The 18,871-nt window shown below is 45.0% G+C and overlaps 1 protein-coding gene across 1 annotated transcript in view; it reads right to left on the bottom strand.

Moving 5' to 3' along the window:
• PLCXD2 (phosphatidylinositol specific phospholipase C X domain containing 2) overlaps positions 1-18,871 on the bottom strand; it is a 107,352-nt gene that overhangs the window by 23,343 nt on the left and 65,138 nt on the right. Inside the window, exon 3 of the mRNA XM_069637188.1 lies at positions 17,030-17,271. Within this exon, the coding sequence (XP_069493289.1) occupies positions 17,030-17,271 (242 nt within the window). The remainder of the gene's footprint in view (positions 1-17,029; positions 17,272-18,871) is intronic.

Raw genomic sequence — 18,871 nt, forward strand, 5'->3', positions numbered from 1 at the left:
TTTTCAGGTAAGATTGTGGCAGTAGTATGGGAATGTTAGTGAATAAGTACAGTAGTTTCGGTAGTATCACCATCTAGACTAGGGAGGCTCTTCCCCAGAGAGTCAATGGCAGGGACTTCCATCGTACCACTTTTTCTTGCAAGGATTTGGTGACTTCTTCGTAACTGTCTCGGAACACCTGTTGATGAGTCAGTGCCAACTGAATTCCTAGGTACCGGACCTTGGATCTTTTCCATGTGAACTGAAAGTCGTCTGCAAACGCCCTGGTCGATGGGGTCAATGGGAATCTGATGGATTTTGACTGATTGATTTTTAAACCTGAGGCTGCTCCGAATTGAATGACTTCTCTCATTACTGGATTCAGATTGTCTTCGGGGTCGCGCACAAACAGCGCTACGTTATCTGTGTAGAGGGATATGATGAGCTTGTGTGGTCCTATATTAAGTCCTCTTTGTTGCCTCAATTCCCTAAGGTTGGACGCCAAGGGCTCCATTATTAGGGCAAAAAGCAGCGCCGAAAGTGGGCAACCCTGTCTAGTTCCGCATTGTAATTCCACGGGGACCGAATTCGCTGTTCCCACAATGATGTTAGCCTGTGGATTGGTGTAAAACAGGGACACTAGTTTGATGAATCAGGCACCTAGTCCCATCCTGGTGAGCACTGCAAACAGGAAGGGCCACTCCACCGAATCAAATGCCTTCTCGGCATCGAGAAGAACTGCGACTGCCTGCTGAGCGGGATCCAGTGCTGCGATAACGCCGAACATTCTTCTGATTCCAAAGGACGTGTTGTGGCCCGGAATGAACCCTGCCTGATCTGCCAGGACCAAGGCGGGCATTAGTGGCATCAACCTGTTTGCAAGTATCTTTGCTAGAATTTTAATTGTCAAGGTTAAGCAAGGAGATGGGACCGTAGGATGCACAGTCCTCTGGAGGCTTGCCGGGTTTGTGTAAAAGGATGATGTTAGCGGCACAGAGGGATTGGGGAAGTGTCTTCTTTTCAAATGCCTCCTCGTATACTGCCGTTAGGAGGGGGGCAAGGGTATTATCGAATGCTTTGTAAAATTCCCCCGTTAGGCCATCCGGTCCAGGTGCTTTGGAGTTCGGAAGGGTCTTGATGGCTTCTATGATCTCCTCTGGCGTGATCATTTCATTGAGTGGTTCCCGCAGATGACTCTCGACCCAGTACAGCTCTGTGTCTTCGAGATACTCCAGTAGAGAATTTGAGTCACTGTTATGCTTTGTGCTGTAAAGATCACGAAAGAAAAGCCTGAATTCCTCTGCCATTCCTTTGTCTGTGTGGATCACCTTAATCCATTCAGACTTTGCACAAACATTCAAGGTTGGGTCTATAATTTTTCTGAAAACGTGTGTGCAGATTTGGCAAACAGCAACAAAGTTATAATTCATTCAAATTATTATTATTAAATATTTAGGGACCCCCTATAAGTTTGCCCCCTCTTTGCGAAACAGCTCAAACATTGCAGAACCACTCAGGGTCAGGTCTAAAATGATATTGCATATTTTCATGCAGTTTCATTGTGTGGCCCCAAAGTTAAAAGCCATCCAAAAACTGCTTTTCAACGACCCTGCAATGCAGAAATATTCATGGATGTCCCCGAACATCTGAGATGTTTGTGAACATCACAGGAATGCCCCGGAACATCTGAGATGTTTGCGTATTTCGGAGAAGAAAAAAACACCAGATTTTTGGCTTTTTATGGCCTTATCCCATCCCCTCCTCATGACCACTCACCACTCCATAGATTTTTTCATTTGTTCGACAAGTGTAATGTTGTGTTTTTTAATGTTTTACAGCGATGTCCGCAGACTACGGGTGCTTTTGCGAATCCAACATGGTGTCGGTTCATGGTGTACCTCACGTTTTTAATTAACCAATCAGTGGGGCGTGTATGATGTCCGCAAACATTACGCTGCTCTCTGATTGGTCTAGGGGGTTTCTGTGGACTCCGAATCAGGAAATGAGTACACGGACCAGGCACAGATATAACAAATTTGTTTTCCCTACTTTTTGCCATTTTTAAAAAAAACGACTTGACGGATTTACACCAAATTTGCAAAAGCACGCTTTTGGGACCAAGCCGCCGCTCTTTGTGCAAGTTTGGTGCAAATTCGTCCAGCGGTTTTGGGCTGTAGGCGTGAGTAAATATTTGTTTCCATTATGTCAATGAGGATTTCAAACATTTTGGGAACCCCCTATAACTTTGCCCCCTTACCTCTGGACGAAACGGCATCAAACTTCGCAAAATCATTCGGAGGTGGCCATATACTTTTTTGCAAAGTGAGGATTTGTCAAATGATGCCAAAGTTATAAGATGCCCAAAAAGTTCTCGTTCTATGAGTTGAGTACCTTAACCATAACTACAGGGCTGCTACATATCTCATTAGCCCCTGATCCTTTTTCATAAATATAATTATCTACCACCCACAAGCAACACATAGCTGCTTTTAGACCATAGTGCATTGGCCTTGCCCAGCAAATTTCTTCATTGTTCAGACAAGTCTGCCTCCTGGGAGACTTTAACTTTTGGGTTGTTGACTGTAACATGGTCATATGTGAGAGGCTGGGGGACACCGCAGGTGCTTATCTCATCCCAAGCCTCATGAGTAAAGTGCCTCATTATGCCTTAAGAACCCCACCAGTGCCCAAAACTATCCCAGCCGCCCCAGTGTGGTCTCAGACTTATTAAGAGTATTGTAAATGGAATGTTTTGAAGAATACAGGAGGCAGCCACCACCACATAACTATGCGAGCTGTGCATTGATCACATGTTCAGCAAGGGTTTGGTATGTGAGCACTGCTCATGACAGCAACCCGGCTCAGATCGTGTGAGATCATGTTAGAGTCAGAAAGTCATACAGCAGCAGGCGTGGAATGCTTGCAGACCACGGCTAACCCGCTCCAGAGAAAAGCAGCATCTGTTTCCAAAATGGTGACAAGTGATTATGTCACTTTAGTGCACAGACCAGAGGGGTGGTCCATCGCACCATTAAGCCCAAATTAAAAACTGAAGTCTGGGTGCTGCCGGGCCAATGAATGCTACAACCGTAACACATTCTGCAATTCTAGGGCCAATTATCCAACCCCCTAAAGGATACAAAAAGGAGGAATAGCAAGGGTGTTGGATTTAGTAGATGGATTGTGATTGAGGACAGAGGAGGTGAGCAAAGCAATATGAGAAGGAGATTGAAAAGAACATTTGGGGTGGAGTAAGGGAAAGACAGGCTGAAGAAGGTGGGAGAGAAGAAGGAGAAGGAGAGAGAGAAAGAGGAGGTGAACACGGAGAGAGAATAAGAGAAAAAGCGAGACTGGCAGACATTACTAAGAGAGGGTGTGAGAGACAGAACAGGGAAAGGATGTGTAGGTAAACCAGAGAGAGAAGGTAGAGGAGTAGCATTAGAACATTATTTTTAGGAGATGTTTACTTCCACATAGACAATAAGAATAATGGCCTTGCACAAGATTTTATTAATCTGCTACAGGTGTTAGGATTCGTACAGTGCTCCTCGGCCCTAGCCATTCAGCGGGCCATCTACTCAACATAGTGTTAGATTTGAATATTATCCTCCCTGAGGTAGCTATAGCACCATTATCGTGGACAGACCACCCTTTAAATTCCTTTTCTTTGTGACGGTATCAGACAGGCAAGTGAGTTACTACCACAGACTAGAGATAAGCAGTCCTTCCGTAAAACACAGCATATTTTACCAGAGGAGCTGCAGATGGTCTATTCATCTTACCCAGGGGTTGATCTGTACCTATCTCCTGATTGTCTGTGTGACCATTTTTACGAGGAAGTTATACCATGTCTTGATTCCCTCGCTCTGTTGATGCAAAAACAACAAAGGTCCACCTCAACTCAGAATAACCTCTGGTTCACATCTGAACTAAGTCTATTAAAAAGAAAAGGCTGCCAACTGGCAGCCAGCGGCTAACCACCGTTTCAACCTCAGATAAGGAGGCCTGTACTAAGCACTGAGCTAGTTATAAGAAAGCTATTCTGCAGGCTAAGAAACTGTATTTTTCTGAAAGGCTTCACACTGCCTCATCAGATAGCTCAGAGTGGTTTATAATCTATCATGAATGAACAGGTTCACGTGAAGTTCAGAAGCCTGCGATTCAGTCAACAAGAGATTTGTGACTATTTATCGCATTTTTTTTCCGATAAGGTTGCCAATTGGTGTGAAATTATGAAGGCTGAACCTAGCACCTATATTTGCCCGCCTCACATCAGCATGTCAAATCATAGGTATTTTAATAGCTTTCATTTTCTGTCAGGCGCAGGTGCAACAAAGAAAGTACACAGCCTTAAACCTTCAGGATCTTCTTTGGGCCCGGTGCCTCCAAAATTCATTAAAGATTATGTTGTTTTATGAGCAGAAATCCTAGCAAATATCATCAATGCCTCATTTCAAAGAGCTTGCTATGCAGCCTGATTAAAAGAGGCTCAAATCTCTCCAGTCATCTTTACCCCAGTCAGGAGGAAAACTACATGCCAATCTCAAATCTTTCATTTCGAACTAAGATCATGGAAGGCGAAGCTGTAGACCAAGTCCTATTTTCTAGAAAAAGGTAACTTTCTGCGGGGATGCAATCAAGCTTCCGCCCTCAACACAGTACGGAAAACACAGTTTTCTTTATTTGTGTGAACATTCTAGAGTTAAAGGACAAAGGCAATCCAGCAGTCCTTATCCTTTTGGACCTCTCGAGCGGCATTTGATACTGTGGAGCACAGTATTCTTCTGCAACCCTTAGAAAAGGTAATGAACATATCAGGCTCGGCCATGCTATGGCTGAGCTTCATTTAAAAAAATATATCACAAACAAAAAGTTGCAGTGGGTACCTTTGTCTCTTCCAGCAACGACATGTTGTGTGGTGTACCTCAGGACTGGACACTGTCCCCTCTCCTCTTTAATGTTTATATGTATCCCCTGGCTTGAGTGATAGAGGAGAAAGGACCGATTTGCCAGCTACATGCTGCCGATACTCAAAATATGGTGGACTTGCATAGTGATTCTAATGAAAGCCAAGCTGTTGCAGAGTGCCTCGGCACCGTTCAATGATGGATGCACAATAACTTTCTCTGCCTAAATGGAAACAAAACTGAAGTGTCACTGCTAGGCCGGGTATGGCTTTCTCATAACCCCTTTAATTAGCCTACAGGGCTTGGAGCTCCTCCTGTAGTTATTGACTCAGTTAGAAATCGAGGCATTATTTTTGACGACCAGCTGTCATTTGTCCAACAGGTTGATGTGGTGGTGATAATAGGACCCTGGAAAAAAGGTGGGCTTGATGGGGACCACCCCAAATAAAACATGTTTTTAAGAAAACAAATCAGTGTTTTTCGATGTTTTGACACTCTGTTATGTACCACTCTGTTTTTGTGGTTGGTAAGATCACATATAACCATTATCACTGTATACTATTAGTAGATGTGCCAATCTGCTTGTTAAAGATCAGGTGAAACTCTGGTTCAGGCGGTCATTCTGTCGTGTGTCCAATACTGCCTTATCCATTTATTTGGGTATCCAAAAGAAAGCCCTTCTTTGATTGGAGGCGGTGTTGAATGGTGCAGTACGTGTGATCTGTGGCTTAAGAAAGTTTGACTATGTATCAGAAGCCAGAAGGTCTCTGCATTGGCCCCCGATGGAGACCCACATAAAGATACGAGTTCTGACCCAGATCTGGAAGAGTGTTCATGATGCTGCCCTGTGCTATCTTGCCAACATGACCACACCATGTTTGCCACTTTGTTCTCTTAGGTCTAGTTCTAAGGATTTATGGATAGCACGCAAATACAATATGACCCGCTACGGGAGCAGACTGATCTGTACCCTTGAGTGTACATTGTGGAATAGGCTCCATCTTGTCATCAGGCAATGCAACACCTCTACCAGCTTTAAAGTTTAGAATTAAGCAATATAAGTTGTCTTTTAACGTCTCTTGATGCTCCATTATGCTTTAACAGGAGTGGTGCTGTGTTGTGAGTATTCTGATGCTAAGTGTTTTCAGGATTTGTATTTTGTTTTATTTGTGTACGATGTGGTTTGTTATTTGTGGATCGTTTGCTTTGTTTTAATGTCAACTGTGCCTTCATACTGTGTATGGAGTCATAAGTTGCACTTTTTAAGTACATTTTAATACTACTATATCAAAAGAGAAAGCTTAGTAATCAGGCAGAATGTCATATCTGTCACACCCTTGTCTCTGGCCTAAACCTGGACCGGAGTTCTGCTCCTCTACAATAGTTAATGATCCCCTTCCTGGGGGACGCTACAACCATACTTCGCACCATACTTAATACTCATGGAAACATTGATAGGACATTCGACATTAATGACAGCTGACAATATGGCATATCATATAACAATATGGCATACCTAATGCTAGATTATGATTCAGCTATTCCTGTATTAACATCTAGCATGGGCTTGCATGGGCTTGCTATCAACATTGCCCCAACCATTAAAACCAATAGAGATGGAAGGTCGAGCAAATGTATTACCAAAAAACTGCACACTCATGCCTGTGACCCAAGTACGGAAGGCAGAGAGGAAAATGCGAAAAGATATATGAAATGTATGCTGCACTAGTCCGTTAGCTGAGGGACTGTGAAAGCAATTAAGCAAACCAAAACAATATTTCGTAAATGGACATGAGCACATACACGACTAAAATAAATTGAACGTTGGGTACTCCTGGTGCAATATGGTAAAGTTAATGATTCCAGTGACTTCTGGTAATTAGTCAATGGTTCTAAGAATAACCATTAACTCATGTAGGAGCTTTGTAAGAGGCATGAGAAAATTGTATTGAGATGACCACTGGAACAAACACGTATAGAATAGTGAGCACGTAAGTGATCAACAGAAATGGAGATTGGGGTATGAATATAATGAAATCTATGATATTATGAAATCCCAGTTGGCCTCTGTAATGCCTTAATAAAAAGCATAACTGGACTGAAAGTACTACACTCCCAGTATATAAGCGTGACCCGAGGACGGATCCCAAGAGCTACAGAATACTGGCTATGATAGATGCCCCTGCAAAAATATTTGCTCGCCTATTACAAAAAAGCCTAATGATTGGATAAGAGAGAACAATATTTTACAACCCCAGGCACACTGGATTTCTGTAGGGGAGCAGTGCAATAGACAACATACTTGCCAACACTCAAAGCATCGAGCCAGCATGGCATAACAGACAACAAATACTGATGTTGCCTTTGTAAACTTTAGCTCTGCATTTGATACGGTCAAAAAGAATGTATTATGGCAAAAACGAATGCCTTGGGGGGGATTCCAATGGGACTAATAAAAATGATTGTGGCTTTATACACCAAAGTTAAAGTCTCACAAAATGGCCAACTCACTGCTCCCATACCCAGGTATGTGGGCCTCAACAAGGCTGCATACTGGCACCCACACTATACAATGTATGCATCAGATTTAACTACTACACTATCTGCCTCGCCTAGGCCTATACCATTTGCAATGGCTCGGATATGCAGATGATCGTGTTTTAGTGGACTGTACACCAAACGGGACGCCAAAATCAATTAAAACTACTTACCGCATATTCCAAAGCCAATGGCTTAATTATAATACTCAAAAAGCTAAAATGATGGTGCTTGAGAGTAAAGCTAAATTAATCAAGAAATCTTACACATGGAGACTTAAAAGTAATAAGACTGATACTGCTTCCCAGTTTGAATACCTAGGTGTAATGTTTGACAACAAACTAAATTAAAAATACCAGTATGAAACAAATCAGGGTTACAACAACTGAGTTACTGGAAGGCATTACAACTTTTGCTACAAAATATGGATGATATTCCCTACAATCCCTCGTTATGCTTTACAAAATTAAAATACTCCCCACCATGCTATACGGTGTGGAAGTCTGGGGACATAAAGCACCCTTTGTTTCCTCTCGTTCTTCTCCCTCCCCCTCATTCCTCACCTCCTACCACTGCTCTTCCTTTCCCTCTCTACCTCCTTCTTCCCCACCCCCTGCTCTCATCTAAGCCTTCTCTTTTCTCTCCTCTTCCTCACACACTCTTACATTCTCTCTTACTCCCGATCTTACCTGCACTAACACCTACCATTCCTTCACTCACCTCTGCCACACCCTACTCCCTCCTCACCTCTGAAATATTGTAAATTGTTCTTTATACTGTTTTCGAGTTATGATTCAATTACCATCTTATGCGTGTTGTATTTTGCTTGTTCTCATGTAAAGCACTTTGGATTAAAGGGCTATATAAATTCAATAAAATACAAATATAAATACATATTGTAGTAAACTTATGGTATTAGAAAGATTCTGCCTAAAAAGGCTGTTTAAATTACCAACAAGGCTCCCAGTTGAATATGTCTACTTGGAACTTGGAGTGCGGAGCATTTATTCTGAGATAATTAAGCATAGGATCAGCCTACATTAGAGACTGGTTAATTCCAGGGTGAATACACTAATGAATACTAGCAATTTAAGATTAAATCATGTTCCTCTGAGACCAGATGTTCATACATTGGCTGCACTCAATGCTAATGGAAACACATGGACTGCATGATTGCATATTGCCCCAGAAATATATAAAAACCTACTGTTAAGAAAGGAGCTGATGACTATGATCACGATCAAAGCTATCATAAACGTAGTATGTACAAAATGTAGCAGATTATCTCTTCAACATGCCTAATCAACAAAAAATGACACGTTACATAATTGACTTTCCTGACAACAAGATTCTATATGAATATCTTAGCATGAAATGTAATATTGCAGAGTAATCAGAAACAAATGGTGCCCTTCTGAAAGTAGCTCGAGAATGAGAATATGCAGACTCTGTGACTTCAACATCATTGAGACAAATAACTGATGTTAACATGAAAATCTTAAATGCTGTTCGCAGATGGCTTTTATTGGCAACTGGTAAACCTGAAATTCTCATGGAACCAATAGAAATTATGTAGGAAAGTTATTTCAGAGGTGATGATGTTGTGCAGATATACCACTTAAATAAACTCTGGTGCACGATTAAGAACTTATTGACATGATTATGATAATGGTGATATATTCTGATCTGTAGGCCAAATTATTGATGGTTCATTATACTACATCTGCTGTTATATGTCTATCTACTCTGCTTTTAGGGTCATACCCCATGAATTCAAGTGAATGAATCACTGTTGCATTAATTATTATCATTGTATTTGTTCACCTTTTTTTATGATTCTAAAATGTGAGCATTTTTTTTAATGTGAATTTATAAAAAGCCTAAACTGGCTCAATTATACTCATTTAATAAAACTAAAAAACGTAGTTATAAAACTGTCATTCACATATCAAAAAGAGGATACTACTGCATTGATGATGCCAAAAATGTGTCCAAAGATTTCTTCCAGATATTTCATGAGCTGAATTTCCCAACTGAATGAGTTGCTCACTGTTCTCGGAGAGGCACAGCTCCACCTCGTTGACGAGTCCCAACCAGGCCGAAACACGTTACTGGGGTTGCTGTTGGTACTCTTGATAAGAAGAGAATTGGCAGGCATTTGGGTGCTGGACTGCCCTTGGGCACGACAAAGACTGATGTGTAGTGGAAATTTATCTTCTGTGAAAGGATGGTAAGCTAAAGACTCTGGTTGAGACTCTAACCCGGGATATAGGCCGGTAGTAGAGAAACTCCGAGAACTCCCCTTGTTTTCGCATAGTCATCTCAAAACCACACCAACAATTCTGTCACAACTAAATTAATTTCTTCAAAAAACAATGTAGACCACAACCACTGATCTAATATAGCATCACTGACACCCATTCTCGTCTATGAATGCCAAAATCAATCTAACTGTAGTCTCCACTGGCATAACGTCAGCCTTTAAAGCCTCCATAAACCAAGGGCATGTGCCATCTAAACCCAATGCTAGAATTATCACACCAACAGTCAAACAACCTACCCCTTACCCAGAAATCCTGGAATGTGTTCAACCCATCTCCCTACCAGGTTCTGCAAAATCTCTTGAAACTTGTATCTCCTTATTGCCCAGTACCTTGGTCATATTTTGGCCTTGATATTACTTGACCCTACAGCAGCCATTGGCATGGTAGACCACAGTATTTTGTTAGCACACCTACAGAACTCTATAGGACTCAATTGGACTTCTCTTAATCATATCTCTCCCCTACTGAGTGACAAAACTCTCAACATTCAGCCTTATCACCATTTCCAATGATCACATTAATCCTGTGGCCCACATCCTCAATGGTTACTATGTCAACTTCCATATCTATGATGAAGATACTCATCTCAAATTCCATAAACGCATCAGTGACTACCAATCCAATGTAAAATACCTAATGCAAGGAAATGGATGAGTGCAAACCAGCAAACCACCAGTGCTGGAACACTAATAAATCAGATATTCCTTTAGTAGACCCAATAGGGCCTGTTCATGGGGAGGCCCTCTAGATAGTCATCAGCACAGAGAAGGCTTCCTGCTCCCCCTAAATCAGAAGTTCATAAACTAAGAGTCTCCTTTGACACAGCACTGTCATTTGTATCTCAAGTGACAAGAATGCCCAATTCCTCGCAGTGGTTATGTCATACTTTGACTACTGCAATGGAATCAATGCCCGCTACCTGAAAACATCTTATACAAGCTTCAAAAGGCCCAAAGTCGTCTGTCACTCTCGTCTCCCATCTTTGTCCAAAAGTGATCAGACAACATCAAACCAGTGGCATATCGAGCAAGCTTAAGACTCAAAAATACATTCATAAGGCCTCCAACAGACTAGCTCACCAAACTATTTCCACACTTTTAGCTTTGAGACTGCTATGTGAGGACTCCCTGTCAGGAATGGCACTCTATTAAGAATGGCACAGGAAACCCAGAAAGGGTTTGGGTGGTTGTGCCAAATAAAGTGGACAGATAAGAACACACACAGCGGAAAGGAGAGAGAACGAAGAGTAAGCAAGAGTAGCAAGGGAAAAGATACAGAATGAATACCCTCTTGGGGTGTATGCAGATATAGGAAAAGAGTATTCCACGAACCTTGGAAATACTCTAGCCTTCTGCACAGTTTGCTATAACAGAGGCCCACGCTGTTTGCTCATGACTTGGAACAGCAGCTCTGGGTGTCTGTAATGTAGAAACAGGACAAGGGAAGGGGCAGAGGTTGACTGAAGGGAACCAACAGACAAGCTCTGTACAAAAGGGTCTACAAACAGTACAAGAGAAGATACTACAGACAAATCCAGGAAAGGAGGTGATAGCAAACTAGCAGAAGGAAATGAAAGGAAAGTCGTGTAACAGGATAGGATAGGAGAGGACAGTAAGGAACAAGGTTGAGAGCTCAGAGGAGCAGGAAAGCAATGAGTAAGCCCACAGGGGTAGGACTGTAAGGTAGAACGCCCAGAGGAAAAGGGCTTAGGGCAGCAGAGTAAAGCAGACTGCACGGCAAGGATACCGTAAGGGCCGGGCAGTAAGGAGTGAACCCTGAGGGACAGGGCCGATGAACGTAGAAGGTAGCAGAGGACTGTAGAGAGCTGCTAGGCCGAGAACCCAGCGGAAAAGGTAGGTAGTAGGCAGCGAAGCGGAATAAGCTGCAAAGTAGGAAGGCCCAGAGGACAAGGGCTGTAGGTAGCCAGAGAGAGGTGGGCTGCAGAACAGGGAGCCCCAGAGGACAAGGGCTGAAGGCAGCCGGAGTGAGGCAGGCTGCAGGGCAGGGAGCCCAGAGGACAAGGGCTGAGGCAGGAAAGCAGCAGAGCGTGATCAGCTGCAATGTAGAGGGTACGCAGGGCAAGGGCGGAGGCTGGAAGGCAGCAGAGCGTGATCGGCTGCAATGTGGAGAGCCCGACAGGGCAAGGGCGAAGGCTGGAAGGCAGCAGAGCGTGATCGGCTGCAATGTGGAGAGCCCGGCAGGGCAAGGGCGAAGGCTGGAAGGCAGCAGAGCGTGATCCGCTGCAATTTGGAGAGCCCGGCAGGGCAAGGGCGAAGGCTGGAAGGCAGCAGAGCGTGATCGGCTGCAATGTGGACAGCCCGGCAGGGCAAGGGCGAAGGCTGGAAGGCAGCAGAGCGTGATCCGCTGCAATGTGGAGAGCCCGGCAGGGCAAGGGCGAAGGCTGGAAGGCAGCAGAGCGGGATCGGCTGCAATGTGGAGAGCCCGGCAGGGCAAGGGCGGAGACTGGAAGGCAGCAGAGCGTGATCCGCTGTAATGTGGAGAGCCCGGCAGGGCAAGGGAGGAGACTGGAAGGCAGCAGGGTGGAGCAAGCAACAAGGCAGGGTCCAAGCAGGAGTGAAGGTAAGCAGCACACAAGATCCGTAGAAAGATGCAAAAGGTGGAGGAAGAACTCTCAGATGCAAGAGGCTGAGCCACTGCAGGCAGAAGCCTTTATACTGCCTAGCCCAGCACAGAGGCAGGCTAATTGGTTGCACCTGGCTAAGCACACCTGCAGGCAATCGGCCACCTCCCTTTCTGTTCCTGGGCTGGTGGAAGCAGGGCAAGTCTCTAGGGCTTCTGGGGGGTGTAGTTCCATTGATAACCAATAGGAACAGCCAGGAATCGATGCTTGTAGCCAGGTGCATTATGGTATGCGTAGTTTGTTGGAAATAATAATTAAGCAGCAAAGTCTCGCAAATGGGAAATAAAGTTTCCAAAGTAAATATAGATGGGTCCAAGAGTCTGTTGTAAATAAATGATAAACATATAGTCCAAATTGAGCGTAAATGGATGCGCCCATGGCGCAGGCATGACAGTATGCCCCTCTCCAGGCCTCTCTCCAGGCCCCTCTCCAGGCCCCTCTCCAGGCTCCCTGAAGACCGATTTATAGGAAGAATGTCTGTCACACCGTACAAGAGTCTTACTCCAAAAAGGCAAATCATGAAGCACCAGAAACGGGTTGCAAGGTGAGAGTCTTGAATGGCTGTAGAGAGTATCAAGGCGGTAGCAACTGGGTGTGTGGGTGTCATGAGAGAGCCAGCGGGCTGGAACGCACCTGAGACTGGTAGAGTAGAGTCTGGCAGTCTTAGTGCTATAGATACACCAGCAGAAACAACTGGAGCAGTAGTCTTAACAGGAAAACCCTTCGCTGACCCTGCAACAGTTAGCATGGCGGATGTAGGATCAGGAAGAGAAGGTGCTGAGGGATCAGGTTGTGTAGCAGAGGATTCTGCTGCAGCGAGCACAGCTGCGAAGGAAGTAGAAATCTGGGCATCGGGAGCATCAGAATTAGCAGTAGCTTCAGGAATCACAGTAGCTATAGCAACCTCAAGATTTGCAGCAGAGACTTGAGGAGTCTCAAATGTGGCAGGGAGTTTAGGAACCACAGCAGCAGGAAGATCATGGATTGCAGTTGGAAGTTCGGGTGCTGTAGCAGCTACAGATAGTTCAGGTGTTGCAACTACTGGTAGATCGGGTACCACAACCACTGGCGATTCAGGGGGTATCGAAGAAACTGAAGATGTTGATTGCTCAAGAGTGTTGTCTGATAGCACAGCCACACTTTGGCAAGCCCCGCTTGCCAACTCAGCATGCTCGGTGTGAGCTGCGCCAGTCTCTTCAGCTGCCATTGTCATTTCAGAAGAGGTTGTAAGTGTGAGTACTGGACAATAGGCAAGGGTGAGGGCGGAACCATCCTTTGACTCAGAGGGATTTCCAATTAGAAGACCACCCTTGTTTTGCGGTGTAATGGCTGTGTGCGTGATTTGACCCACCGGAGGAGTTAATTCTTTTCTGTCAGTACAACAACCTGAGTTTCTGTGGCTGGAAGGTGAAAGAGCTGTGTCAGTCTTTAGAAGGGATACATATGCTATGTTTAGGTCTTCCATCTGCTTGGTATAAGTCTGTATACTTTTCTGTATGGCAATTCCTGGCCTTCTCATGTCGATCTCTAAAGATAAGATGTCAGGTGTTGGATATAGTGTCAGATGGTCTGGTGACTTGTGTCCCTTCATAAGATTCTTATAATGCAAATAAACAAAGTCATCATAGAGGTCTTCGGTCTTTCTTTTAAGGCGTAGGAGTTGTTCGTGTAGCAGGTAAGTATCATTAGTTTGATCTAAAGCTTCAGAAGCTGGTGTGGTAAAAAATTCGGTTGTAGCAATGGGAAGGCTGACCTTAGAGTTATTGTGTTTAGTAGATACTGTAGAAGCATTAAGACAACCGATGGTTAGTATAGGTCTTTTGTACCCAGGACCAGATGCACAAACCTCAGGATAATGACTGCCTTGTCCTATCAAATAAGGGTTTCCAGCATTCTGGGGAGCTTGCCAAGCTGATCTTGCGCATATCACTCTGGCAACAGCGTATTCTGGTTTAGATCTCCCACAATGAGTGCTATATCCTTGTCTGTTGCGGTGTTAGAAGGCTTGTCAGAAGACGCAGGAGTGTCTTTCACTGTTTGGTTTAACAATATCTGTAAGAATTCATTATCTTGCTGTAGCTCTGCAACAGATAAGGACTGCGGGTCATAGTCGCAAATGTCATAATAATTGTACATGGAAGAAGGGTCAGCTAGCCAGTGAGTATAGTACTGTGCTTGTAAATCTTTGTTTAATAAGGCGAGACTGTCCTTTAGACTAAGGTTCTTGTTTGCTGTCTTTAGGGAAACCATAGGTTTATGCAAAGGTTTCTTAACTCGAAAGGAAAGCATCTTTGGTCTGTGTGTGCCTTTCCGGCCTATGGAACAAGAAATCTTTTGCTCTTACATTCTGTCAGGAATGGCACTCTATTAAGAGTGGCACAGGAAACCCAGAAAGGGTTTGGGTGGTTGTGCCAAATAAAGTGGACAGATAAGAACACACACAGCGGAAAGGAGAGAGAACGAAGAGTAAGCAAGAGTAGCAAGGGAAAAGATACAGAATGAATACCCTCTTGGGGTGTATGCAGATATAGGAAAAGAATATTCCACGAACCTTGGAAATACTCTAGCCTTCTGCACAGTTTGCTATAACAGAGGCCCACGCTGTTTGCCCATGACTTGGAACAGCAGCTCTGGGTGTCTGTAATGTAGAAACAGGACAAGGGAAGGGGCAGAGGTTGACTGAAGGGAACCAACAGACAAGCTCTGTACAAAAGGGTCTACAAACAGTACAAGAGAAGATACTACAGACAAATCCAGGAAAGGAGGTGATAGCAAACTAGCAGAAGGAAATGAAAGGAAAGTCGTGTAACAGGATAGGATAGCAGAGGACAGTAAGGAACAAGGTTGAGAGCTCAGAGGAGCAGGAAAGCAATGAGTAAGCCCACAGGGGTAGGACTGTAAGGTAGAACGCCCAGAGGAAAAGGGCTTAGGGCAGCAGAGTAAAGCAGACTGCACGGCAAGGATACCGTAAGGGCCGGGCAGTAAGGAGTGAACCCTGAGGGACAGGGCCGATGAACGTAGAAGGTAGCAGAGGACTGTAGAGAGCTGCTAGGCCGAGAACCCAGCGGAAAAGGTAGGTAGTAGGCAGCGAAGCGGAATAAGCTGCAAAGTAGGAAGGCCCAGAGGACAAGGGCTGTAGGTAGCCAGAGAGAGGTAGGCTGCAGAACAGGGAGCCCCAGAGGACAAGGGCTGAAGGCAGCCAGAGTGAGGCAGGCTGCAGGGCAGGGAGCCCAGAGGACAAGGGCTGAGGCAGGAAAGCAGCAGAGCGTGATCAGCTGCAATGTAGAGGGTATGCAGGGCAAGGGCGGAGGCTGGAAGGCAGCAGAGCGTGATCGGCTGCAATGTGGAGAGCCCGACAGGGCAAGGGCGAAGGCTGGAAGGCAGCAGAGCGTGATCGGCTGCAATGTGGAGAGCCCGGCAGGGCAAGGGCGAAGGCTGGAAGTCAGCAGAGCGTGATCGGCTGCAATGTGGAGAGCCCGGCAGGGCAAGGGCGAAGGCTGGAAGGCAGCAGAGCGTGATCGGCTGCAATGTGGAGAGCCCGGCAGGGCAAGGGCGAAGGCTGGAAGGCAGCAGAGCGTGATCCGCTGCAATGTGGAGAGCCCGGCAGAGCAAGGGCGAAGGCTGGAAGGCAGCAGAGCGTGATCGGCTGCAATGTGGAGAGCCCGGCAGGGCAAGGGCGGAGACTGGAAGGCAGCAGAGCGTGATCCGCTGTAATGTGGAGAGCCCGGCAGCGCAAGGGAGGAGACTGGAAGGCAGCAGGGTGGAGCAAGCAACAAGGCAGGGTCCAAGCAGGAGTGAAGGTAAGCAGCATACAAGATCCGTAGAAAGATGCAAAAGGTGGAGGAAGAACTCTCAGATGCAAGAGGCTGAGCCACTGCAGGCAGCAGCCTTTATACTGCCTAGCCCAGCACAGAGGCAGGCTAATTGGTTGCACCTGGCTAAGCACACCTGCAGGCAATCGGCCACCTCCCTTTCTGTTCCTGGGCTGGTGGAAGCAGGGCAAGTCTCTAGGGCTTCTGGGGGGTGTAGTTCCATTGATAACCAATAGGAACAGCCAGGAATCGATGCTTGTAGCCAGGTGCATTATGGTATGCGTAGTTTGTTGGAAATAATAATTAAGCAGCAAAGTCTCGCAAATGGGAAATAAAGTTTCCAAAGTAAATATAGATGGGTCCAAGAGTCTGTTGTAAATAAATTATAAACATATAGTCCAAATTGAGCGTAAATGGATGCGCCCATGGCGCAGACATGACACTCCCAAAGCTTGAGGGTTACATGCCAGTACAGTCACAAATTGCAATGCCCCTCCTTCTGGCACGGTCTTCCACAATCATTCCATTAACAACCATTTCCTGCTTCGATTCGCCTACGACACACAGCATGATAATCTCAAGTTCCCTTCCTTAACCTCATCGAGTTCCTTTCTTCTGTGTGTGTTCCCATTAACTGCACATGCTATGATGCAACCATTTTGGTGGTATGTAAAGTAGCACGTTATACAAAAAGCCAAAATAAAAAAATAAATGTTTTTAAAAAATGATATGAGATGGTTTGCCAAAGGAATGATAAACCAATGATTAGAACCATTTGTGGCTTAAACAGTTGAAAGCAAATAGTGTGTTTTCTTCAAAACCCCTTACCTGTGAACCAGCGTATTTTTAAGACCGCCCTGTAGACCTCGGAAAATTGTTTTCACGCGGGGTGTCAGGATTGCTTGCGACACATGAAAGGCCCCATGCTTGGAGCGCTCCCCAAGAGTTGTTTCTAAAAATTGTAATAGTTTGAACACATTTGTTGTGTTAGCCCATGGAGCGGGCATTTTATTTCCTGGCCACAGAAATGTGTAGCCCTCGCTTAATGAATGATGGTAGAAAATCAGAACCTTAGAAAGACAGGAAGAAAAATAATATTAATAAATATTAAGAACAATAATAAATATTAAACAATTGACTTTTAGTGTTCATATTTCAGAATAACAAAACATGGCAATAATTGATATTAATATTCTTGGCATTTTAACTATTTTAAATAAAATGATTGTTAATGTTTCTATGCTTAGAAAGAATATATTTGACATAGTGACACAAAAAGGAATGAAAACTAGTATCCCTGTTCAGATTTCTGGGAAAATTCAAGTGTTAATGTTTATTTGCAATTCAAATACATGGATTGAATTTCTTGAGACTGTGGTCTGGGTGTGAGAAGACATGTTGCACACAAAGCCAGTATATTATTGTTTTGGCAGGTGTGTACCTCTCAATCAGAGCGTCGCATTGGGCGGAGGGCCACTTCAAATCAGAATGTACCAATTGCCACACATTATAACTTGAATATGAAGGAGTGAAGGTTTATTTATGTTTTATTTATGTATTGGACATTTGTATGGTGCCTATACACAAGTGTTTCAAGGCGCCAGAAGACAATAGGGTAGGGAACATAGGAGAAACAATAAAACGTGGAGCAGTCCTACTAGACTTTGTGACATTTGGATCGCACAAGTGCAATTGAGATTAAGTGCAGTTGGGATGTGGCAGGACAGGGAGGAAAGGAAGGAGTGAGGGTAGGGGTGGGGGAGAAGTGCAGTAAGATGGTGGGTCTGGGGTTGGGCAAGTGCAGAAGGGGGCCAGGAGGGCAAGTGTAGGGGGAGGACAGGGTAAGGGAGAGGCTAGTGTAGGGGGTGCAGGGTTAGTCAGGAAAGGTTGCCCAAAGGGGCGGGGGTACTGTGGAGACTGGATGAGGAGGGCCTGGGCCCAATTGGCACATAACAGTTTAGCTGGGGAGGGGGAGAGGGAAGGAGGAGGTGAAACCTAAGGAGATCCGGCTCAAGTCGAGGAGGGGCGGAGAGGCCATTCCAGAAGCAGGATCCTGCCAAGGAAAGAGATTTAGCCCACACTCTCTGCTTGGAGATGTGTCTGATCAGCAGAGAGTTGGAGCTAGAGGACCAAAGGACTCTAGCAGGGAGCTATTTAGGGAGAGACAGTTGGATGTAGCAGGGTCCCAGGCTCCAGTAAGCCTTGTGCATGATGCAGAGGGTCTTGAATTTGATCCTAGCAGCAACCGAGAGCCAGTGGAGAGATTTTAGGGCCAGAGAGATGTGGTCCCTGGGCTTGAGGCCAAGGATAAGTCTTCCGGCCATATTCTGGATTAGTTGAAGGTGGGTGAAGGGAGGCAAGAGGCAGATTAAGACGCTGTGGCAGAATTCCAGCCTAGAGAGAACCAGAGCTCTGGAGACACTGTGCTTCTGGGGGAAGGTGAGGAAAGGGAGAAGGCCTCAGAGGGGAAGCAGAAAGATGCACTTAGTGCAGTAAGTTGCACTTTCTGCTTGGACTGGTTGGAAATGCACAGAAAGATATGATTTACCTTGAACTGCTCAGGTGGTCACAAAACATTCAATAGTTAGCTAATGACCAGGATATGTGTGCACCATGGACAAACTGTAATTGGTCCATGATGGCTCAATCACTTATTGATGGGTTTCATAG

The sequence above is a fragment of the Ambystoma mexicanum genome, chromosome 7p (assembly GCF_040938575.1).
Source record: "Ambystoma mexicanum isolate Mex_15411 chromosome 7p, UKY_AmexF1_1, whole genome shotgun sequence".
NCBI lineage: Eukaryota > Metazoa > Chordata > Amphibia > Caudata > Ambystomatidae > Ambystoma > Ambystoma mexicanum.